We start from the raw sequence: 26,906 nt of genomic DNA, 5'->3' as shown, positions 1-26,906 counted from the left end.
TTTATGCCGTTTATGAATATAAACAAAAATATAAATAATTTTTTAATTTTCAACTGTCGGTGAAAGAATCCCGCCAATTTGTAATAATGCTCTTTGACAATTTTTTGGATTTTATCCATGAGATTGTGTATAAATATTTGAGACAAACTGAAAAGAATAATTATTTATCTTTATGACTCAACTACAAAAAGGCTTGTCTGTAGCTATCCTCTCTCTAATACGGCTTGTCTGTCGCTATCCTCTCTCTAATATGACTTGTCTGTCCTCTCTCTAATACGGCTTGTCTGTCGCTATCCTCTCTCCAATATGACTTGTCTGTCACTATCCTCTCTCTAATACGGCTTGTCTGTCGCTATCCTCTCTCTAATATGGCTTGTCTGTCACTCTCTCTCTAATATGGCTTGTCTGTCACTCTCTCTCTAATATGGCTTGTCTGTCACTATCCTCTCTCTAATACGGCTTGTCTTTCACTATCCTCTCTCTAATATGGCTTGTCTGTCACTATCCTCTCTATAATATGGCTGGTCTGTCGCTATCCTCTCTGTAATATGGCTTGTTTGTCGCTATCCTCTCTCTACTATGGCTTGTCTGTCGCTATCCTCTCTAATATGATTGCTCGTTATGTTTGCAGGAAGAATCTGTCTTACAAGATTGTCAAAGCCACCAATGGAGATGCGTGGGTACAGTCCACCGAAGGCAAGATGTATTCCCCCAGTCAAATTGGAGCATTCGTTCTTGTTAAGGTAAATTCTGTCCCTCTTATTTATACAGGGTGTCCAGGGGATTCTATATTATTAATCTTCAATAATTGCTAATGTTTCTTTCTAAAAATAATATTTGAAAGCTTATTTCATTACCTGATTTTTTTAGTTTTTGGATTCGTTAGGATACGAAAATATTCCATTTATTTGGATTCTATTGCAAAGCGGAAATACACACGAATTCTCCTACCTTCTGATGGCGTCTTTGAGAAATATAATGGTCAATAAACCTGAGGGGTTAATTTAAATAAAATAAATAACCTTTTATACACTACGACTTCATCAAAATGAACCTTTTAAAAAAATTAAATAGTGGTATTTACAAAGTTATCTATTTTATTTAAATTAAAAATAATGTATTAGCTAATACTAGATAAAGTTTATAGGAGTAAGACAAGACAGATAGGTTATGTAATGGCTGGAGTCCGCTGGCGATAGTGTTGCAGCGACACTGATGCTAGTGCTGCTGCGCTTGGAATTCCACCTCAAGCGGAGGACACTGTATATGTATTGAATATTGCTTTGCAGATGAAAGAAACGGCGGAGGCCTACATGAACACACCCGTGAAGAATGCCGTTATCACAGTTCCCGCTTACTTCAACGACTCCCAGAGACAGGCCACCAAAGACGCTGGTTCGTATATACTATTGAAGTCAGGGACGCACGAGGAAGACACAGCACGATCTAGCGAATCAGATACTTGAGTTACAATAATTGAAGAGTATTTATGAATATGAATGAGGCAAGGAGTGTTGGTTTGACCGAGTTGTTTGGCGGTCAGTCCTCTCTGCCTACCCCTGCGGAGAAACGGCGTGATGTCTCGTCAAAGTTTTTGAAGTCTCTTACCGATAGTTAGACGAAACAAAAAAAAACATGTTTAACCTTCCAGCGGGCGCATTGAGAAATTTCCCTTGAGCGGGCGCTTGTCGTAAATTTTACGTCATCGAGTTTTCTCCATGTAAGTGGTGTTTTCTTTATACAAATGTTAGGGAATCTTTTTACGGATATGAAAAATAATAATAGGCAGTACTTAAAATAAAAAAAATATTTGACTTTCTTAAAAAAAAACGAAGCAACACTCTAAACATGTTAATATTTCAAAACAAAATATTTTATCGACCTGTTTAGTCAGAATCAATCATCCTTACAATTGTTACAAACCACCTCAACTGAAGAATGGTTCTTGCATGTAAAGGACTGGCAACGGCAACACTTCATTGATGCTGAGGATCTTTTCTTATCCAGTGCACATAACCGACAAACACCGCCTTTTGGAAAGCTTCTGTTTTCTTCTTCTGTTATCGGTTTAACTGCCCGACCGTAATTCACTTTGAGAAAATCATTTATATCTTGCGGTAAATGTTTGACATTTGATTTGACTCCAGCATAGCTCGAAGCTCGATGCTTACGACTTAGTGGTAAGAGTGGGGGAAGCGATATGGCGCGTCTGTCGTAAATTTTACGACAGCGCGCCCGCTGGAAGGTTAATTAGACTTTGTTACTTTTTTCGTTTAATATAAAACTATTTATTTAACAATTTGCAAACCTTGATAAATAATTTTAAAATTCTAAACGTTGTTTCATAGAATTATTTCTAATTTTTCCGCAGTGTTTGTGGTAAATTTTTTAATATAAACTGAAAGCGCTGTATTATATCTCCCAGAAAGTTCCTACGGTTATTTGTTGTCCGTGAAGAATATCTCCCAAAATTGTCCTAAGGGTTAAATCAAAATTAAAGTATTTGGAATTAGTGCGCTTTTAAGAAAATTTAAAAATAAATAAAAACGGCGAGAAAAATTGAGTTGTAGCGGTTCTAGAGAGAGGTTGTATGTGTCGTCATTCTAGTTTCTTCTGTCTTTTTCATTTTCATACAAGACATGTGAAAAAAAAAATCTTTTTATGCAAACATTTTAGGATGATTTTTAACCTTTTGAACGCGTTAAATTGCTCCGTTTTATCTATACCCGTACGCGGTACATATTTTCAAATACCTATGCACGCAATTAAATGTCAAATTATAGCATTCTGGCATGATTTATTGGACTATATAGACAGAACAGATTATTTATTCTCCACAATATGAAAACAAATCCTCGTGTGTCAACACTCTTAGATGTTTATAAAAACAAAAACATAAAATTCCGTACAAAGACGTACCGTATCTTTTGAATGTGGTCCCACCATTCACTCGGCGTGTGTGTACTTAGGTGATAGACACAAGTGGAACACCATGAGCACTTATCATTTTTAGTTATAAATGACATTCTAGTACTAATGCCATCCGTTGACAAAAATGTAAACTAAAGGACTAAAAGGCGCACTTGATTATCGATCTTTTTTTATGAAATACAATTTTATTTTTGAGAAATTCTTGTAGATGTCAGCATTGTGATAGTTCTACGAATGTCCAAGTGAGCAAGAAATACATTTATGACAAAAGAGCGCTGGAATATCGGCCGTCAAAGTTTCCGTATCAACTGTTGATACAGCCGCGTGTGAGTATGAACTTTTTGCCGTAACAACAGTTGATACGGCCGCGTGCAAAGAGTTAAATAAGTTTTAAGATCTTACGAAAACTGAAACAATCGCTTGATCGTTTTTTCACTTGACAAATAATTTTTCGATTGTAATTTATAATTTATCAGACCAAAAATTATCCTATAATAATAAAGATTGTAAATATTTCTTTGCTATAAATCACTAACTGAATTGATAATAAAAAAATACACATGTCGTGATATTACACCTCTCATTTAACGATAATTTAGAAACGGCATCGAAAAATAACATCTTTTTCCAGATGTAAATTAAAAATCACTTTCACATGACCGTCATTTCCTCCCACGTCGCGTCCCGCTCTTTCTTCCCCACTCGCCAACACCCGGCTTTGCACGGTATACAATTACTATGGACTCCTTGGGATCACCTCAGCGCCTTGGCCCCGGCCATCGTTCCTGGTCAGCGCTGATCTCACGCGCCTAGACCCTGCGACTACTTCGCCGGTCTACGCTGCCTGCATCTCCATCTGTAATGATTTCTAAAGAGAAATTGTATGATTAGTTAAGCCCAAGAGCAACACTAATAAAATGTAAATCAAATATGGATTGCGTGTATTCTGAAATAAAAACATATTCAATCAACTGTAAATTAAAGAAGGATGAGTTTAACAAATAATCGTTTATTCAGAACGGAAGCTAGTACAATATAAGGTTAATTAAATAAATGAAGTAGCAAAGGAGACTCTATTTTTTAAACTAAAGGATTCTCAGGGCCGTGTGCAGGACTCGAAGAGCATCTGCATGTTGAATTTTATAAATGAAAGTCATCATAAAAGTTAAGAGGTTAATTATATAAAGGGCGCCATTTATTTCTTCTAGAAATAAAAAGATTTAAAAGGATAAAGATAACCCGAAAAACTATCTAAGGTTAAATGATGATTTACGTGAAAGTTTCTTCCAACCCGCCATGTTGTGGTACTGGTCACCGATGGTTCCGCAAGTCACAAGTAGTCTGCTCCGCTCCCAAAATCTGACTGGCTGGAGAAATGAATGATTCTCCTCTTCTCTGCGCAATGTGCTGCGCAGCTCACGGGTAGCAATAAAGATGTCTCTCATCGATCGATATCTTGAAGAATCGATCTCAGTCCGGGGTTTGTAGTTTTCTCCGTTACAATCTGCCGACAGGTCCATCGCACCTTCGGCTACTCGTTCACACTGGAGTACCCGGAAGACTCCACGTCTTCACCAGTGCTGAACACATCCATGAGTCCGGTCTCCATCAACGCGGCGTCGACTCACTGACCCGAGCTTAGACTGCTTCGCCTTGTACACCTGGTGTCATCATCATCATCGGTCCCAGGCAACTGCGCAACTCAACTGACTGGAATAAACGCTGTGACACAACACAACATTCATCTTTCATTGTCTTCTTACCAGATCCCCAAACCATCCTTCGCCCCAATTAGTAAGAGATGTAGCGATGCGAGAATGAGAAAGTATTCATATCGACAACTAATCAATATGCGCTCATTTCCAATGCAATGCGTTAATTTATTATCATATATTATTTTTCCTTTGTTCAGGTCAAATTGCTGGGTTGAACGTCCTCAGAGTAATCAACGAGCCGACTGCCGCAGCCTTGGCCTACGGAATGGACAAAACTGATGATAAAATGTAAGAATTTCATTTGATAATAATTAATAGGTGTCTCCGATTAGAAAATTATTGGCAACGTTTCGGGTACAGCCGCCCCAGGAAACATTTATTGGATAACCAACACCTCTGCCATAAATCATCCCGAGTGGTTCGCTAAGTTTTGTAATCTAACGAAGAGGTGCCCTTGTTCATGGGGAGGGATTTGTTGAGGCAGACTAATAAATAGCCGGACTCTCTCGCCTTGCACCGCAGTGGGACATCTGTCACTCCTGCACACACTGGAGAACTTCAGTTTATCAAAGTAATATGTTCACTGTTTATTTGATGGTAAATTTGCTCAAATAATAATCATCATCTCTCTTCCAATCGTGTGGTGGCAGAAGATTCACTCTCAATTTGTTACTTTATTCATTTTAACCACTCAGAACATTAGAACGTCAAAAGATGTAAATATGATAATAGCGGTCAAGACATTAGAACGTCTTTTCACGTAAACGCGCGAGATTTTACAAAAATTGATTTATTTCCATCACTAGTATACGGATTGCCATGATTTTAAAAACAGAGTGTCGATAATGAATAACGCTACGCGTCTGTATTCAACAATATCTATGGAACGTAGAGGTGCATTATCTAAGCCGATTGAATCTGTCATCTTGTTCGTTCATAATTTATTGCGTTTCTAAATAATTTATTAAAAATATTTTAGTTTGGACGGTTAATATTTTGAGGTGACTAATAGTTTTTAATTATATTTCTTCAATATATAAAGTGTTATTTCTTTATGATACTCAGAAAAAAGTACATTTTTCAAGGCTTTGAAATAATTGTAAGCGATTTTTACATATTTTTGACGTTTTCATAAAATGTATATTTAGAAACGCAAATATTTACGTATAACAACACAATGCGATAGTGGATTTCATAATCTTTCCAAAACATTTTTTAGAATGAGGCTACGTTTCCCAAAACGTGAGTTATGAAGCTTTAGCAAAATTCGTAAATAACACAAAAATTATCACGTTTTGACAGTTCTCAAAGGAACACATAGTAAATAAAAGTCTTTGTCTGAGAGGTTAAGAACATTACAAAATTAAAATTTCAATTAGTTTTTAGAAGAAATATAAGGTTAAATAAGTGCCTTCTACCAGCCAGCTTGCCATCTAAATTCTGATTCGTTGATGTTAAATATATCGAAATCCTAAGTGATTCTATTTAACAAGATAGCTCTCCCTGCCGGTATAACCATTAGCATGTTATTCCTGCAGTCCGGCAGATAAAACAGCCGGAGATGGAGATACTCATCGGGAACATAGAAATTAATGCTCTCCATGATTGTTGAGTTTTCGAACCATCCTCGAATCTGTCCGGAGAAGTGTGATAAAGTTTGCATATCCCTTCTGACCTGCGTAGATGATTTAATTCCAAGCATGCCCGAGAGAAAGTCGGTAGAATAGATCCGCGGGTAGTAGCCGTACTAACTCCACATGAGGAAATACTTCATCTGATGTGGGCTCTCAAACCTACTTGTACCAGACAGTTATGTGTCTGCACAGATACTGTACACAATAGGGGTGCGGGACACGAAACTTGTCACGAAATCAGCCTCGGGGAGTGTGACGAAAATGGAGTGAAGCTACGTCAAAGTACAGAGAAGAATTGGTTTCTAAATCTGTCTTGACACAGGAATCTACTACTAGGCAAAACTGATTTTAACCTGGGAAGGAACGGAATTTACTACTAAATAAAACTCTTGAATAGGTTACCTGGAGACTTGGGTTTGGTTTTTCAGTTGAGTTGTTTCTTCTTCAGAGGTAGTTGTTGAACTGACTTGACATAGAATCTGGCTTTATATTTATAGGGCAAACTCGAGTCAGGTGCTCACTGTCGGACGTTATCAGAAACGGTTATTTAGAACTTGTAATTATGCTATGTATGCTACTTTGCTGTGATTGGCTATGATTGGCTGTAGGTGTCAGCCATTTTCAAATTCTATCCGGTGAATAGTGGAGGGGGGACAAGGTCGTCGTCTGTGACTCCGGGTGATGAGATAGATGACAGCATGTCATTCTCTTTACTAATTACACAGGGCATATCATTTGATAGTTATTTTAAATTAAAGATCTTTTATGTGTCGGCGACACAACATCTAGAGATTTCGTGGTCAGAGTGTTCTTTCAATTTTACGTAAATATGAATTTCAACGAAAATGCTGGCATAGTTCTGGACACGTATGATACACTACTCCTAACCCACTCCTAACCCGTGAAAAGCGGGTCTCATTCTCAATGTCACATGTCATTTCAACGTGAGCCTTCTATCAAACACGATACCATAATATGCTCTAACACAATACGTGCAATTTTGTTCTAGTATTGCCGTGTACGATCTCGGGGGCGGCACCTTTGACGTATCCATCCTGGAGATCCAGAAGGGGGTGTTTGAGGTGAAGTCCACCAACGGAGACACCTTCCTCGGAGGCGAGGACTTCGATAATGTTCTCGTCAACTACCTGGTGGCAGAGTTTAAGAAGGAGGTGGGTACAATGTTAAATTAACGAGAATGTTGCCAAGGTTTGGTGTGTTCAGTACCAGCTCAATATATTGGTCAATTGAACGGGAGCCGTGAGCTCAGAGCGTACGAGCAATGAGAATACTGTGCTTGGTTCCATGATAACTCAACACACTTTTAAAAAGTGATATAAAGTCATTAAAAACGATGAATTTTTTTTTTAAACCTAACCTCACATGCAGTCCACAATACAGTGCTAGTACCTACCCTGATATACAGAAGTGAGGCATGGAAATGGCAGAGAAAGTATGAACGTAGACTGAATGCTGTAGAAATGAGATCCCTGAGGCGTATGGGTGTTAAAACCATGTATGAGATGATGAAGAGTGCAAGGATGTAAGCGTAATGAGTAAGATTAAGAAAGGGACGCTTAGATGGTTTGGGCATGTAAAGCGAATAAATGAAGAAAGAAGTGTAAGGATAATATATGACACGAACGTGAATGGTAGAAGAAGTGGAGGAAGACACGGCGCGATCAAGTGAACCAAATATTTGAGTCTGGCCATGTCAAGAGTCAGAATAACAGAAGAGTATGTTTGAATGTGAATGAGGCAAGGAGTGTGTGTGCCAAGACCGAGTTGTTTGGCGGTCCGTCCTCTGCCTGCCCCTGCAGTAAACTGCGTGATGGTTAGTTAGGAAAAAAAATGTTCAGGAGCAATATACTCCTTTCCACCGGGAGAACCGTTGGCGGGTTGGTCCTATAGACAGGAAGATAGAATAATCTATGATGACGCTGTTTAAGGTAGTCATCAGGAACAAACTAGGTGAGTTCTCAGTATAGCCTCTCGGCAATGAGTAGGTGGCGGCATGCCCCTCTCATCTTGTAACAACTAGAACCGCGTTGGGCCGCCATTGTAACAGTTAAAAATTATTAGTTTAACCACGTTTGGGCCATTGTAACGAGTATGGAAAACCAACATCGGGAATTGCTACGATTATGAAATAAAACAGAAAAGAATTTCAATATTACTCTTCAACAAAATTAGATTAAACTCAGGGGTGAGCGTCAATATAAAGTATTTGAACGCACGGATGGAATTTATATTGGTAGCAAAAGTTTCAGTGTGACATTGTGTAATGACATTAAATATCTAACCTGTTAAACGTGAGAAGGGCGCCAAACAACACTTAGGAAAGAGTTGTTAAATTTTGAAGCGGTAAACCCGATGACCAGCGAATTAATTTTATCTAGTTGATTGCGTCATCGCGTCACCCGGAAGTCTGTCGACTGGAGCGCTCGCTCGTATCTTCTCTGAAGTCGAATCGTCCCCGGCTGGCTGCCCGATTGGTACTAACGGTCCACGCTTCTCGAAATTATGTCCCGAGCTCCCTTCTAGAACGGCCCATAGAGCACACGTCACATAGATAACTCAGAGGTCTTGTCAGATGATTGATAATTAGTAGCGGGGCAAAACTGAACTGCTACAATCTGAGCTGCGGGGAGTGGGACCTGTACACTACAGCACGCAATGCATCTGAACGCATAAAGAAAGTATCACGATTGATTACTGTGTATGATGTGAGCCTATAATCAGCGTTGTTTGTCTGTCTGATGTTGCAGCAAGGAGTGGACGTGACCAAGGACCCCATGGCCATGCAGCGCCTGAAGGAGGCGGCCGAGAAGGCCAAGATCGAGCTGTCCAGTTCCATGCAGACGGACCTCAACCTGCCCTACCTGACCATGGACGCTTCGGGACCCAAGCACATGAACCTCAAGGTAGGAACAACCAACTTCACTAATCCTAATGCAATGGTCGTTAAGACGAAGCACTACGAATTAATGCAAAAACGGGCATCTGGTATTGCCATTATTTTTAATTTCAAGGAGTGTTATCGTTAATGATAATTATATTTGGCTGGTTAACTTTGAGGCACCCTACAGTCTGCGGCCAAACAAATTGGCCATCTGTCCAAAAAGGTTGGACGTCTATGGATTATGTCTCCTTACAAGTTTCCACTCAAGTGATCATTTTTCAAACTCAAAGCTCAAACCGAAATATTTTAGACTAGCTGTCTTTCCTTTCTCAATAGTTTAATTGCGACTTTAATTTGGAAGGACATTATTTCTAGCGTTTCACTTAATATGACAAATGGTACAATCTCTGTCTTACCGTAACATTAACTAGTCAGCCATTTTGAACTGATTTCTGTACAACATTTTTGTCCATCTCATATTTCAATCTCGGAATTAACAATATTATCTTATAACGATTTATTTTTGGGGTATTATACCGTGTTGCGCTACCTCGTTCTTTAGCCAATGTTATGGACAGCATTACAGTGTCAATCATCAGTGCAGATGTGTAATCACACATTAGAATACACATCTGACACTGTAATGCTGTATGCCGTGTTGCGCTACCTCCTTCTTTAGCCAGCGTTATGGACAGCATTACAGTGTCTATCATCAGTGCAGATGTGTAATCACACATTAGAATACACATCTGACACTGTAATGCTGTATGCCGTGTTGCGCTACCTCCTTCTTTAGCCAGCGTTATGGACAGCATTACAGTGTCTATCATCAGTGCAGATGTGTAATCACACATTAGAATACACATCTGACACTGTAATGCTGTATGCCGTGTTGCGCTACCTCCTTCTTTAGCCAGCGTTATGGACAGCATTACAGTGTCTATCATCAGTGCAGATGTGTAATCACACATTAGAATACACATCTGACACTGTAATGCTGTATGCCGTGTTGCGCTACCTCCTTCTTTAGCCAGCGTTATGGACAGCATTACAGTGTCTATCATCAGTGCAGATGTGTAATCACACATTAGAATACACATCTGACACTGTAATGCTGTATGCCGTGTTGCGCTACCTCCTTCTTTAGCCAGCGTTATGGACAGCATTACAGTGTCAATCATCAGTGCAGATGTGTAATCACACATTAGAATACACATCTGACACTGTAATGCTGTATGCCGTGTTGCGCTACCTCCTTCTTTAGCCAGCGTTATGGACAGCATTACAGTGTCTATCATCAGTGCAGATGTGTAATCACACATTAGAATACACATCTGACACTGTAATGCTGTATGCCGTGTTGCGCTACCTCCTTCTTTAGCCAGCGTTATGGACAGCATTACAGTGTCAATCATCAGTGCAGATGTGTAATCACACATTAGAATACACATCTGACACTGTAATGCTGTATGCCGTGTTGCGCTACCTCCTTCTTTAGCCAGCGTTATGGACAGAATTACAGTGTCTATCATCAGTGCAGATGTGTAATCACACATTAGAATACACATCTGACACTGTAATGCTGTATGCCGTGTTGCGCTACCTCCTTCTTTAGCCAGCGTTATGGACAGCATTACAGTGTCTATCATCAGTGCAGATGTGTAATCACACATTAGAATACACATCTGACACTGTAATGCTGTATGCCGTGTTGCGCTACCTCCTTCTTTAGCCAGCGTTATGGACAGCATTACAGTGTCTATCATCAGTGCAGATGTGTAATCACACATTAGAATACACATCTGACACTGTAATGCTGTATGCCGTGTTGCGCTACCTCCTTCTTTAGCCAGCGTTATGGACAGCATTACAGTGTCTATCATCAGTGCAGATGTGTAATCACACATTAGAATACACATCTGACACTGTAATGCTGTATGCCGTGTTGCGCTACCTCCTTCTTTAGCCAGCGTTATGGACAGCATTACAGTGTCTATCATCAGTGCAGATGTGTAATCACACATTAGAATACACATCTGACACTGTAATGCTGTATGCCGTGTTGCGCTACCTCCTTCTTTAGCCAGCGTTATGGACAGCATTACAGTGTCTATCATCAGTGCAGATGTGTAATCACACATTAGAATACACATCTGACACTGTAATGCTGTATGCCGTGTTGCGCTACCTCCTTCTTTAGCCAGCGTTATGGACAGCATTACAGTGTCTATCATCAGTGCAGATGTGTAATCACACATTAGAATACACATCTGACACTGTAATGCTGTATGCCGTGTTGCGCTACCTCCTTCTTTAGCCAGCGTTATGGACAGCATTACAGTGTCTATCATCAGTGCAGATGTGTAATCACACATTAGAATACACATCTGACACTGTAATGCTGTATGCCGTGTTGCGCTACCTCCTTCTTTAGCCAGCGTTATGGACAGCATTACAGTGTCAATCATCAGTGCAGATGTGTAATCACACATTAGAATACACATCTGACACTGTAATGCTGTATGCCGTGTTGCGCTACCTCCTTCTTTAGCCAGCGTTATGGACAGCATTACAGTGTCTATCATCAGTGCAGATGTGTAATCACACATTAGAATACACATCTGACACTGTAATGCTGTATGCCGTGTTGCGCTACCTCCTTCTTTAGCCAGCGTTATGGACAGCATTACAGTGTCAATCATCAGTGCAGATGTGTAATCACACATTAGAATACACATCTGACACTGTAATGCTGTATGCCGTGTTGCGCTACCTCCTTCTTTAGCCAGCGTTATGGACAGCATTACAGTGTCTATCATCAGTGCAGATGTGTAATCACACATTAGAATACACATCTGACACTGTAATGCTGTATGCCGTGTTGCGCTACCTCCTTCTTTAGCCAGCGTTATGGACAGCATTACAGTGTCTATCATCAGTGCAGATGTGTAATCACACATTAGAATACACATCTGACACTGTAATGCTGTATGCCGTGTTGCGCTACCTCCTTCTTTAGCCAGCGTTATGGACAGCATTACAGTGTCTATCATCAGTGCAGATGTGTAATCACACATTAGAATACACATCTGACACTGTAATGCTGTATGCCGTGTTGCGCTACCTCCTTCTTTAGCCAGCGTTATGGACAGCATTACAGTGTCTATCATCAGTGCAGATGTGTAATCACACATTAGAATACACATCTGACACTGTAATGCTGTATGCCGTGTTGCGCTACCTCCTTCTTTAGCCAGCGTTATGGACAGCATTACAGTGTCTATCATCAGTGCAGATGTGTAATCACACATTAGAATACACATCTGACACTGTAATGCTGTATGCCGTGTTGCGCTACCTCCTTCTTTAGCCAGCGTTATGGACAGCATTACAGTGTCTATCATCAGTGCAGATGTGTAATCACACATTAGAATACACATCTGACACTGTAATGCTGTATGCCGTGTTGCGCTACCTCCTTCTTTAGCCAGCGTTATGGACAGCATTACAGTGTCTATCATCAGTGCAGATGTGTAATCACACATTAGAATACACATCTGACACTGTAATGCTGTATGCCGTGTTGCGCTACCTCCTTCTTTAGCCAGCGTTATGGACAGCATTACAGTGTCTATCATCAGTGCAGATGTGTAATCACACATTAGAATACACATCTGACACTGTAATGCTGTATGCCGTGTTGCGCTACCTCCTTCTTTAGCCAGCGTTATGGACAGCATTACAGTGTCTATCATCAGTGCAGATGTGTAATCACACATTAGAATACACATCTGACACTGTAATGCTGTATGCCGTGTTGCGCTACCTCCTTCTTTAGCCAGCGTTATGGACAGCATTACAGTGTCAATCATCAGTGCAGATGTGTAATCACACATTATCTTATACATCTGCCCTGATGAAGTAGATTACATATCTGACTCTGTAATGCTGTCTGCCTTGTTGCGCTACCTTCTCCTAGCCAACGTTTTGGACACCATTACAGTGTCTATCATCAGTGCAGATGCGTAATCACACATTATATTACACGTCTGACACTGTAATACTGTCCGAAACGTTGGCTAAAAAAGGAGGTAGCACCCTAATACTAGTAGATAACATCCCAAACGTAAATCACTATACATAATACTTTTGATCTTCAAAATCTCGAATCAAATATTATCCTCAACTAATTTTGAACAACTTTTTATTTTTTATTACTTACAAAGTTGTGCACAATAGGTTTCAATTCCCAGTTCTGTGCTTAGTATTATCTTCATATTCATTGATTAAATAAATATATTGTTTGTTTCAGATGACACGCACAAAGCTAGAGCAGTTGGTGGGAGATCTGATCAAGCGGACGGTGGGGCCGTGCCAGAAGGCCATGCAGGACGCCGAGGTGCAGAGGACCGACATCGGAGAGGTTCTGCTGGTCGGAGGCATGACCAGGATGCCCAAGGTACTTACTTTATCTACGTAAGGTTTATCAGTCGGCCTGGGTCTAACATTGTCGTAACACTTCTCCAGATATCAGATATATCGATACCGGATCTGCATATATTAGTGTTACGATATATTCGATATTCAGAGCGCCCGGGACACTCGTACTGATATTACCAAATATTTGGTATCGCGGGTATCTGAACAATATTTGTTGATATCGATTGTCGGTATTTCTATATCATTCCAAGTTGCAACGCTTAATATTTTTTGATATTTCATTTAGCCAAGACATACCATGAACACAAGCAAAAAGTCAATAGTTAGGGGGTATTTCACTATCTCTGATTATGTTCTGACTAAGCACTAATCCGCGGATTAGTCATTTTTTCGTTTTCACTATATCTGAATAACGCTAACGCTCGGGTTAAAGTTAGATTTGACTAATCAGTGCTCGAACTTCACGTTAGGCGCTATTCCTCGAATCAAAGATGGCGTCAAAACATTCAGAGTTTGACAGCGGAGAAGTGAGTCGAATTTTGTTGAATGAATTTGAATGCTTGTATGATCCATCCTGAATTATTTGATTGTGTTCAAAATAAGAAACAATGTATTAATTCGACACGAATCTATCTTAAATGACCTGATAATCAACATAACATAACCAAACAAATGCACACTTTGCGGTGTGCGGACTGTGACGCATGACAGCCGTGGCAGTAGATGGAGTAACTGCAAACATTTTGCGATGTTGCCAGACTATTTCGAGTGTTATCTATCCGGAAGCTCGGAAACAATGGTGAAACGGTCGCCGTTGAATAACGAAGTTATTCTGATCTTTAAAGCCAGCCAACGGATAGCTAGTCAGATATTTAGCCCGACATAGTGAAATACCCCCTTAGTCTTTCCTTGAAATAAATACAGTGTGGCTTTGAAAACCGGAAAAATCTTTCACTTTTACAAATATAAAAATTCAAAGATAAAATAAATATGACGAAACGAGAGAAATTATCTATGGCTTTGAAATTCTTTCTTTATTTCTTTGCGAGGTGAATAAAAATATTTTAGTGTGCCACTATTTATTTATTACATTATTAACTCCCTTTTTTAGGGCCTTTTACATTTGAATAGTCAATGCAGTAGAACCTCGTTAATTACAAATCCACGGGATATAAAAAATCTAATTTCGAATAAACAAATTCCCACGTAATTCAAAGCATCGGCCAAAAGTCGGGTTCCTGGGCCGCCCCTTCAAATTCGGCTATTCCCGTGTAAACTGAATTGTCGCAGCTGTTATTCAAAGTAAATTCGTAAAAATACCACACATTTCCGCATAATTTTCGCGGTCGTTAACCTCGGACACTTTGAATTTGAATATTCGACGTAAATTCTTAAAAATACGATATATTTCCGCGTAAATCGATAATTCGCTGCCGATTTCTTTCGTAGTTGGGCTTTTAAACCCATTTATTCAAAGTAAATTCGTAAAAATATGATGTATATCCGAGTAAATTGAAATTTCGCAGCCGATCTTCGTCTCGGCTGGCCATTCAAATTTAGATATTCTAAATAAATTCATAAAAATACAATATATTTCCATATAAAATGAAAATCTCCGATCCTTTAAACATTAAAATATCATATATTTCTGCGTAAATTGAAGTTTTGAGGCGGATTTCCGTCGCGGGCGGCTCTTTAAATTCAGTTATTCAAAGTATTCATTATTTCATTAAAATACAATATATTTACATCTAATATATGTGTAAATCGATAGTACGCCGATGATTTCCGTCGCGACCGATCCTTTAAATGAATAAATTTGGTCTAAATTCGTAAAAAACGACATATTTCCGCATAAAACGAATTTTCTCGGTCCTTCACCGCCACAACTCTTCTCCAGATTCTGATTTACAAAATTTTATGTTTTTTTTTCGAATTACGTGAACAAATTTTCGTGCCCGGACAAAAATAAATTTCGAATTAGGAATTAAAAATTTCAAATAAAAAAAAAAATTGTATGAAAATAATTTCTGGGGTATATTTTTTGGCGAAAATTTTAAATGATGGGTTTTTATGAATTATCGGGGTTCGAATTAACGGAGTTCTACTGTAATACAGTTCTTACTTATTACATATACATAACTAAACTGCCTCAGTAACAATCTTTTGTATATGTTTAGTGATAAATTAAAGATGTCCGCTGACTCGGTACATATAATTATTTCCCACAGTAAGTATTCTGGGCAATGAGGAATACATATGGTAGTTAGTACCAGAATTCCTGCATTGAAATAAACCCAGATTTCTAGTATTACGTAGTGAAATCCGAAAGTTTATCAATGCAAGCAATTCTGAACTATCAAAGCATCATTTAGGATTTTATATAGAAATACCAATCAAGTAAGATTTTATATAGAAATACCAATCAAGTAGGATTTTATATAGAAATACCAATCAAGTAGGATTTTATATAGAAATACCAATCAAGTGAAAATTCTTCCTTCTGACAATTTAAGTATTTTCATATCATTTGAAAGATTGTTGTAGTTCAATAAAATTGCTGGAATATCCATTTTAAATTTTTATTTTGTATTCCTTCAATAACTTGCACATGAATTTTGGTTGTAATGTGGGTTCCAAACGGGATTTCTATTGTACAATGAAATCTCGATCGATAATTCCTGAATTAATTTCATACAAAACTTGCAAAATAGTTTGCATCGATGGTTTTTCTATGTATCATTTAACCGCATTATTCATTTAAAGCACGGGGTTTTTATACAAATTATTTTGGCAAACCATGTTTCGTAGGTAAATGTTCAGTTGTAATTAACGGTACTCGTAAACAACGAGCGGAACATTAGTCATTAGTTGTCGTTACGGCGCCAACATGGCGGTGCGTGCGTGCAATATTTTTACCCCGTGGAAAATCTTTGAAAACTAGAAAGAAGCATTGACGTTAATGAACGTATCCTGCCCCAGTAGAAAACCCCCTCGTCATTGACAAATCACTGAAGTCTGTTTTTTTAGAATAGGGGCCGTTCAAGTATTATGTAAGCACTATAGGGGGGCAGGGGGGTCTTAGCTTTGCTTATTTTTGATGACATGGGGGGGGGGTGGGGGGGTCGAGATAGTGATTACGTCAGCACTGCTCATCAGTAGTTATTTTTTTTTTACACATTGGCAACCCACACATTGTCTATGTTTGAAAACCGAATACATATTCGGGGATTCCCACAAATAATTAATACGTTTAGGTTCTCGCTTAGAAGCGAATGGGGGAATTACCGAGCGCTACTCACTTGTCAAAATTTCTTCTATCAATCTATTGTTTCGTTTCAGTACGATTGACGATTTGACGTGTTGTAAGCAAATCAAAGCAAGTTAATATTTGTGTTACCGTTGATCCTCTTTCGCTTATGAATCAATAAAAAAACAGAATACATTAACAGAAAAATGCATATAGGAAACAATTTTTACGTAAGCATGAGAGGGGGGGGTAAGAGCTTTGCTTACTTTTGGTGACAAGGGGGAAGAGGGGGTAAATAATTGTAATAAATCTGCTTACGTAATACTTGAACGGCCCCATATGAAAATTATAAATACTACGCAAACATGAATGAATTAATGAATGAATTTTAAATTTGTTAAGGGACCTTAATTCAGCAGTAGGCGTAAAACAAGGAAATGTTATTCATCGTTTGGTATTCCCGCTTGTGTAATAACGCCTTATCGTCTTCCAGGTGCAATCCACAGTGCAGGACATATTCGGGCGCGTGGCATCCCGCGCCGTGAACCCCGACGAGGCGGTGGCGGTGGGCGCGGCGGTGCAGGGTGGCGTGCTGGCCGGCGACGTGACCGACGTGCTGCTGCTGGACGTCACGCCGCTGTCCTTGGGCATCGAGACCCTCGGCGGCGTCTTCACCAGGCTCATCACCAGGAACACCACCATTCCCACCAAGAAGAGTCAGGTCTTCTCAACAGGTACATCATACGAACCAGCTCATACGGTCTCCATTACTTTCCTTGTGAGAACAGTGCTTTATATTCAAATCTAGAAGTTGCCACAGAATACGCTATTTTTTATATGAAATGAAAAACAAACGAGGTGACAATAATTTTTATAATACATAAATGTATGTTTTTTCGATAGCGTGTTCCGAGGTGGCAGGAATATAATTCTAATATCTTAACCCTGCAGGCCTCTGGCACATTCTATCAGAAGGTTAGAGTGTTTCCGCTTTGCAATGGTATGGAATAATCGCTCCGAGTATGGAATAATCGCATGGGGAGGTGCAACACTATCAGCTATAGATTCATTATCGAAGGCTCAAAAATTAATTATGAAAGTTATTCTTAAAGTTCCTTTAGAAACAAGTACTGCAGATATATTCTACAAATTCCATGTATTAGATATTCGACAAATTTACACAAAAACTATCTTAACTCATCTGTTTAAAAATAAAACACATCCATTTTATGAAAATACCCAAAATATTGTAAACACGAGGCACAAAACCAAAGAACTTATACAAACACCTAAAACAAACACAACATTTGGTCAAAGAAATTTCAAATACATTGCGTCAAAAATATACAATAACCTACCTGAAAAAATAAGAAAATCGAATAATATTAACACATTGTTTGCGGGAGACGCTTAAAGGCGTCTTTTGCGTACTGTTGGTAGAGAGCGGGAGACGCTTAAAAGCGTTTTTTGTATTTGTACACTATTGGTAAAGCGCGGGAGACGCCAAAATGCGTTGTACACTTCGAGTAACAATATATTACGAGTAACGTATGATGTTGGTTACTGTGAAGTAAAAATTATGCGTCAGCTCTCGTGACACGTGTACTAGGTACCTGACAATTCGTCGAATTAGGGTCGGGAGGCCGGCCGACTGTGGTCATAAAACATGCACTTGAAATAAAATAACTGTAAGATAAATTATTAGTTTTTTTTTAATCTTTACATTAGTGTTAAAGCGATATTGTTTCGTTCAAGACGTTCTCTATTTTCTTTTCTGCCTACATTCCGCTTTAAAAATTTCGTACAAAGTATTTGTGTGCTGTGCTCGAAAAGTTATTTGTTACATATTTGTTAGTTATTTGTTACATAATAAAGGGATATTTTTTCATAAAAAATACCCTATGAAAATGGACTACGGAAATGATAATCGATTACAATAAATATATGAAAGGCGTTGACCGAGCAGACCAATATCTTTCGTATTATTCTATTTTACGAAAAACCACTAAATAGACAAAAAGGCTAGGCGATGTACATAATAAATTTTGCAGTATTCAACTCATTTGTTGTGTACAACTCCGTAAAAGAAAGGAAAATAAAATATAAACAATTTTTTAAGGAAATCGCTGAGCACTGGGTGGCTGATCAGATTTCGTCAGATAATAGTCAAGACCCGGAACCAACACCATCAACATCTGGTATCTGAAAAAAATCTTCAAAATCTTATCCTCCAGGAAGACTTTCGATGAATATGAGAAAACATATATTGGAAAAGATTGAAGGCCCTGGTAAAAATAAGAATCTACGAAGGCGATGTCGTGTGTGCGCGGTACACAAAATACGTAGCGAAACCCGATACATGTGTAAATTCTATGATGTACCTTTACATAAAGGGAATTGTTTCCAACGATTTCATACTTTCAAACAATATTAGTGTTTAGTGGTGTGTATTTTACAAAATATATACACTATGTTGAATGTGCATAAAATGACTAAATCGACAATACGACAAAAGTGGAGTTTTTTCAAAATTTCTGAATTTAATCTTAAATATCATAGTTGTTTCTTCAAAAATATAAAAATTTGTGACCAGATCATAATGAAAGATTTCAAATAAGGTAAAATACAGAAAATTTTATTTAAATTTGATCAATAGTTCAGAAGTTATAGCTATTTTACATGAAACGTAATTTTGCGCGCGAACGTGATAAAAATTGCCCGCTTTACGGCGTAGATTGATTAAAAAACCCCCCGCAAACATTGTGTTAACAAATACAAAATCCTTATCAAACAATGGATCATCGAAAAAGGTCGTGCAATAATTAGTCACCTCACCCAAATATAATCCTCATTATTGTTACCACTTCCTACCAACCTGAAAATTTTTGTCAAAAAATATTTTTGCTTTATTGAAAAATGTACTACAGTAGAACCCCGTTAATTCGAACCCCGATAATTCGAAAAAACGCGTAATTCGAAATTTTCGCAAAAAAAATTTCCGCTGAAAAATTTTTTCATACAAAATTTTTTTTAATTCGAAATTCGTTAATTCGTAATTCGAAATTTATTTTTGTCCGCGCACGAAAATTTGTTCGTGTAATTCGAAATAATTTGATTTTTGCGAAAATAAATCATAATATTTCGTAAATCTGAATCTAAAAGTCAGCCGTGGCGGTAAAACGCCGAAAAATGTATTTTTACGTGGTTATACATCGTCCTAATTAGTATTATTATTTTGTAAATCTGAATCGATTTACACTGGAATGTCGTATTTTTTCAAATTTATTTCGAATATCCGAGTTTAAAGGGCCGAGAAAATACATTTTACGCGGATATATGTCGTAGTTTTACGAGTTTACGCCAAATATCTGCATTTAAAGGGTCGGCCGCGACGAAACTCAGCCGCGTAATTTCGAATTACGCGTAAATATATCGTATTTTTACTAACTTTACTTCCGCGTTGAAAAAATACGGCGCGACGGAAATCAGCCGAAAATTTTCGATCCATGCCGAAATATGACATATTTCTACGAATTTACTTCAAATATCTGAACTTAAAAGGCCGGCCGCGACGAAAAACTGCCGACAAAATTCGATTTACGCGGAGATATATCATATTTTTACGAATTTATTTCGAATATCTGAATTTGAAGAGCCGGCCGCGACGTAATACGGCCGCGAATTCTCGTTTAACGCGGAAATATATCGTATTTTTACGAATTTAAATTCAGATATTTGAAATAAAGGGCCGGCCGCGACAGAAAATTACCGCGAAATCTCGATTTACGCGGAAATATATCGTATTTTTACGAATATCTCAATTTAAAGGGTAGGCCGCGACCGAAATCGGCAGCGAAATCTCGATTTACGCGTAAATATATAGCATTTTTATGAATTTATTTCGAATATCTGAATTTGAAGAGCCGGCCGCGACGGAATACGGCCGCGAATCCTCGTTTTACGCGGAAATATATCGTTTTTTTACGAATTCAAATTCAGATATTTGAAATAAAGGGCCGGCCGCGACGGAAAATTACCGCGAAATCTTGATTTACGCGGAAATATATCGTATTTTTACGAATATCTCAATTTAAAGGGTAGGGCGCGACCGAAATCGGCAGCAAAATCTCGATTTACGCGTAAATATATAGCATTTTTACGAATATCTGAATTTACAGGGCCGGCCGCTACGGTAATCGACCGCGAAAATAAAGAAATAATTGGTATTAATACGAATTTACAACTAAAATACCACCCGGATTTGAAGAGGCGGCCGAGAAAATCGATTTTCGGCGTTTTTTTTTTTTTTTTTTTGTTCATAAAATTTCGAATTACGTGGGAATTCGTTAATTCGAAATTTGATTTTTGATGTCCGCTGGATTTCGAATTAACGAGGTTCTACTGTATACTTTAATATTATAAAATATTTGTAAACTAGTCTGTCTCGGCACAGGATTTCCTAGTGAGACAGGCAAAGTAAAAAAAAAATATGTAAACATTTTTATATAGATGCACATAATAAAAAAAAAAAAAAAAAAAAAAAAAAAAAAAAAATAATATCCAAATGAATGGAATATTTCTGAATGTATCTGAAAACTAAAAACTGTTTTTTTAAGGCGATGAAAAATGCTAGAAATAAAAACATAATTTCTTAAATATTAAAATTTTGCAAAACAATCATAAAATGTTTTAAAAATGGCTCACCTTAAGTTTTTTTGTTGTCTAAACACTGTATTAAAATTAGTGATATCGTTGTGGACGGTGCGATGCTAATTACCTTTGTTTGTTTTTAGCCGCCGACGGTCAGACGCAGGTGGAGATCAAGGTGCACCAGGGGGAGCGCGAGATGGCGCAGGACAACAAGCAGCTGGGCGCCTTCTCGCTGGTGGGCATCCCGCCCGCGCCGCGCGGCGTGCCGCAGGTGGAGGTCACCTTTGACATCGACGCCAACGGCATCGTGCACGTCTCCGCCCGTGACAAGGGCACTGGCAAGGAACAGCAGAGTGAGTACCACGGCATACAAGCTCAGCGATCACATTACTTCAAAAACAAATTTATCAACAATCGTCAGTGTGGATTACGGCAGAACCCATCTTTTATATTATAGAGACAAATTTTACATGATAACTATTGGAAGTAAATGTAGGTAACTCCATTAATGGAGGACTGAACGCAGTTAGTGCTAACAAAAATTGTCCAAAGAAGCGAAGCTATCAGTCCACAATGGAGTGCTAGTACCTACCCTGATCTATGGAAGTGAGGTCCCTGAGATATATGTGTGATAAAACTATATATAATCATGTGGAGATCCGTAGTGAGTAAGATTAAGAAAGGGACGTTTAGATGGTTTGGGCATGTAGAGCGAATGAACGAAGAAAGGAGTGTAAGGAGAATATATGTGGCAGAAGTCGGGGACGACCAAGGAAGACATGTCGGCACGACAAAGTGAATCAGATACTTGAGTTTGGCCATGTCACGAGTCAGGATAATAGAAAAGTATGTATGAGGCAAGGAGTTGTTTGGCGATACGTCCTCTCTGCCTACCCCTGCGGAAAAAGGGGGTGATGGTTAGTTATTGAAAATAATGTTCCCCATGGCCTATGTCATCTTTTAAGGGAAGGAAGTTCTGGGAAGGAAAAATGTATGAGGGGTGGCAGGAATCAAGTATACTGGTCCAATAGTGACAGATGTATGAATCCATCCTTTCTGCGGCGAAAGGCGATGAGAGGTCAAAAGGTCTCCCTAATTAGGTGGGCAGACAAACTTCACCTCATGAACTATTGATTCCTTTGTAAAGTAAAATACAGTATAACCTCGTTTTTACGTGCCCGGAATTCACGTTTTCCCGGCAATTGCGTGTAATTTTTCCAGTCCCGATGTATTTCAGTACATTTAATACCCGCATTTACGTTTTTTTTTCCCGCAATTTACGTCGGAAATATTCAAAATATGCGAGTTACGCGCGCTTGACAATGATTGGGTCGTGACATTCGAATTGTGTAAGGTGATTGGAGGGAATACTTCGTGGTTTTAAAAGGCGTACGGTGATTGGTCGTAGAGCGACGCTGTGATTGGCCCGAGTTTGGCGCAAAACAAGGTGATTGGAGGGAAAACTCCGTGTTTTTAAAAGGCGTACGGTGATTGGTTGGCGAGCGACGCTGTGATTGGCCCGAGTTTGGCGCACAATAAGGTGATTGGTCCATTGGTCGCCATCTTTTCTTTTGGTATTGTGTAATGTGTTTGTGTTTTGTATTATTCTGTCATCAGTCTTACAAGCTACTAGTTCGCGGTTTATTATTTAATATTGCTTTCGGTTCGATATTATTCATTTTTACGTCCTCATTTTTTCAAACACGTAATGTCTAACCAAAGGAAAGCTTTGTCAGTGCAAGAGAAAAGGAAAATTCTCGAACAAGTGAATAAACACGCTGGCTCACGCGTTTCGCTGGCCCGAAATTTAGGAATACCCGTTACTACTTTGGCCACAATCATCAAAAACCGCGAATCTATTGAAAAAAGCGCTATTCAATGTGGACCCGGGGCGAAAAATCGTATGTATATCAGAGCGTCGAAGTACGAAAAATTGGAGGAGATTTTAAAAGAGTGGTTTATCAGTGCGCGGGCCAGTAATATTCCTGTCGGCGGTACAATAATTCGTGAAAAGGCGCTGCGCATCGCGAATCGACTGAATATTGAAGGATTTACTGCATCAAATGGATGGATAGATCGTTTTAAGAAGAGGCACAATGTGGTCTACAGATCAATTTGCGGAGAATCGCAAAGTGTTGATATGGACATTGCTGAAGATTGGAAGCAGACAGATGTACCTACATTAATTGCAGACTACGCTCCCAGAGATATTTTCAATGCCGATGAGACTGGGCTGTTCTTCAACGTTCTGCCTTCTAAGACCTTCAGCTTCAAGGGTGAAGCCTGTCATGGAGGAAAGTTAAGCAAGGTTCGTCTCACTGTTCTCTTGATTACAAATGCAGATGGGAGTCAGAAGCTTCCCCCGTTAGTGATTGGGAAGTCTGCAAAACCCCGCTGCTTCAAAAATGTCAGGACATTGCCGACAAAATATGCAGCCAATAAAAAAGCCTGGATGACATCAAACTTGTTTGAAAAACAGCTTACTGCATTAGACGCTCTGATGGGAGTAAATCATCGAAAAATATTGTTATTTCTCGATAGGTGCCCAGCTCACCCCACTAACTTGACTTTGAGGAACATTCAGTTGGCATTTTTTCCTCCTAACTGTACAAGTGAACTGCAACCCCTGGATTTGGGGATAATTCGGGCATTCAAGCACTGCTATAGAAGAAACTTGGTACAGAAGTTATTGTGTCAGTTAGAACGAGGTGAGGACCCCAACAAATTTAAGATGTCCATTTTAGATGCAATGCATTATACCGTTAAAGCATGGAGTGAAATAACCGACTCTACTATCAAGAATTGTTTCCGGAAAGCTGGGATATACAAGGAGCAGGATGAGCAGGAGGACATACCCAGTACCCAAGAAAATGTCCAGTGTGGTGTTATAGAAGGCTGGGAAAGAATTTCAGACCAACCCCTGGAGGATTATGTAAACATTGACTCCAATATTATGACATCAGACTTGGTGGAAGTTGATGACATTGTTGACAGTCATTTAACACCAGCAGACTTGTCTGCTGAAGAACTGTCTGATGAAGAAGAGGGTGATATTCCAACTAAAGAAGAAGCAATGAGGTTCATCGAGGGTTTAAAAACCTACTTTACAAGCTGTGCTGATATTCAAGATGACATTTTTAAATCTTTATATAGTCTTGAAAGAGAAATACATAACAAAAAAACAAAAATGCAACAAACTAATATACAAGATTTTTTTAATAAAAAATAAATAAAATTGAATGTTGTTTTTAATAAAACGTTACTTTTTTAGAAACAAACTTTAAATGTTATTTTTTTTCAAACCCCCATTTTACATTTTCCCTCCAATTACGTTTTTTTTTTTCAGTCCCTTAAAAAACGTAAAATAGGGGTTATACTGTATGCGTATTAAAGTCGTTTCACAGAACTAGAACAATTCATCAAGTTTCAAAGTTCAAATTCTAGTTCTGCAAATGTTTCATTATTGTTATTATTTCACCAAGAGCCCGTTGTTTGACAGTATGTACTTGGATTATAACAGAACTTGAATTGTACTTTCACAGAACCTGAATATCAACTCTGAAACCTGTTGAACTGCCATCCTCAATAATTACCTAGTGACCATGTGTAGGTGTGTGTGTGTATATGTATTGAACACTTTATATCATTGACATGATGCTCCTTATAAATTTGAGCAATCCGAAAAATGTGCAGAAATTCAAATGTAACATTGTGATCAAATGAAAATTCAGCTCCAATTTGTTTTTTTTTTACAGCTGAAAGGTTCCCGTTAATTGCGGATTCTACGTCCGTTTCAGCTTTTTAACAAATTGTGAGAGGAAAACAACCACGTTTTTAAGCTTGTCAGCTTATTAGAAATGACATTTAACGGGGACCTTGGTACGTTCCTCAAATTCGCTGACGTTCAGACAGGAATCAGCCAGCAATCGCCAACTACACATTTGCTATATACATCGACATATTGAGTCCACTGTCCCCTTATTTATCTAGACTATGCAATGTGTGACTTATTCTGGTTGTGTTCTAGTTGTGATCCAGTCCTCGGGCGGTCTGAGCAAGGACGAGATCGAGAACATGGTGCGCAACGCGGAGCAGTACGCCGCCGAGGACAAGACCCGCCGCGACCGCGTGGAGGCATCCAACACGGCCGAGGGCATCGTGCACGACACCGAGTCCAAGATGACCGAGTTCAAGGACCAACTGCCACAAGAGGAGGTAAGCGATTGATTAATTATTTCTCTAATGGCAGAGCAGTGATGCGGAAAAACAGCGTTATGTGAAAAAGTGAGCTCTGAGATATTGGCCGTTTAGGCGATGCTCCACGTCTAGTAACATTTGGTATCGGGCCGCTGACAATAACACTCCTTATGTAGATAGTGATAAGGTTTACATTTCCGCTTGAAACCAGCCGTCTGTTTTGATTCATGCAAGAAAAGAACACCGCCAAAAAGTGTATTATATTTCATTTTGCGAAGTTAAGGCATATATTTTACGGTAATTTTCCACAATAAACCCATATTATCGAAGAAAGCGAACACTTTTTGGCTTGAAATTATACAGGTTGGGGCAAAAGTAATCACCCTATTGGAAAACGCTATAACTTTTGCAAATGGCGCCAAATGTCAATTCGGTTTTGACATTTGTGAAGTAAACAAATGCAGAATACTAATCGACAAGACATGAATCGGTTTACTTCGCAATCATACATAACAAGCAGTACCAAAATTTATCATAAAAAAAAAAATTACAGCAAAAGAACATCGGGTGATTACTTTTGCCCCACCCTTTATAAATGAAAAAAAATTACTTTTGTTTAAACTACTTCGTTGAGTTATATAGGTCGACCGGTTTCGGTTGCACTCAACCTTCTTCAGGACAATGGAAATATAAAGTTTTTCATTTAATAAAAGCCTAACTGAAAAGGGTTTCATAAGTAGAAGATTTGGAACTTGAAAGCATTGATGATGGATTATTTATTTCAAAGACTAAGAATATGTTATATATTCACAGAATTTAATTAAAGTATGTGAAATATTTTTAAGTGAACACATTTTCAAATCAAAAACACATTACTTTGTAGTGCTTCAACTTAAACATTTCATTTGACGCTAACTTATTATACATGCCTGATAATCTATAACTAATATGTTTTGTTTGCAGTGTGACAAGATGCGCGAGGAGATCAGCAAGGTGCGAGAGCTGCTGGCCAACAAGGACTCCGTGGACCCCGAGGTCCTGCGGCAGGCCACTTCCACTCTGCAACAGGCCTCCCTCAAGCTCTTCGAGCAGGCTTACAAGAAGGTAATTACATTTGCTATGAGAACCATTCACTGGATGAACAAAACCTCTGCCATTGGTCACCCCAAGTGGTTCACTCTACCTTG

At 38.8% G+C, this 26,906-nt stretch overlaps 1 protein-coding gene across 1 annotated transcript in view; it reads left to right on the top strand.

The window, feature by feature from the left end:
• The window catches only part of Hsc70-5 (Heat shock protein 70 cognate 5), a 42,442-nt gene that overhangs the window by 6,320 nt on the left and 9,216 nt on the right, over window positions 1-26,906 (top strand). The window contains exons 5-14 of the mRNA XM_089644076.1: window positions 632-743; window positions 1,290-1,395; window positions 4,844-4,934; window positions 7,290-7,452; window positions 9,049-9,204; window positions 13,495-13,641; window positions 17,366-17,606; window positions 21,666-21,875; window positions 25,550-25,737; window positions 26,683-26,823. Of these exons, the coding sequence (XP_089500202.1) occupies window positions 632-743; window positions 1,290-1,395; window positions 4,844-4,934; window positions 7,290-7,452; window positions 9,049-9,204; window positions 13,495-13,641; window positions 17,366-17,606; window positions 21,666-21,875; window positions 25,550-25,737; window positions 26,683-26,823 (1,555 nt within the window). The remainder of the gene's footprint in view (window positions 1-631; window positions 744-1,289; window positions 1,396-4,843; window positions 4,935-7,289; window positions 7,453-9,048; window positions 9,205-13,494; window positions 13,642-17,365; window positions 17,607-21,665; window positions 21,876-25,549; window positions 25,738-26,682; window positions 26,824-26,906) is intronic.

The sequence above is a fragment of the Hesperophylax consimilis genome, chromosome 20 (genome assembly GCF_061612785.1).
Source record: "Hesperophylax consimilis isolate HC1 chromosome 20, BYU_Hcon_1.0, whole genome shotgun sequence".
NCBI classification, from domain to species: Eukaryota; Metazoa; Arthropoda; class Insecta; order Trichoptera; family Limnephilidae; genus Hesperophylax; species Hesperophylax consimilis.
Note: the sequence above shows the minus strand (reverse complement) of the source record. Positions and strands in the feature narration are given on the sequence as shown.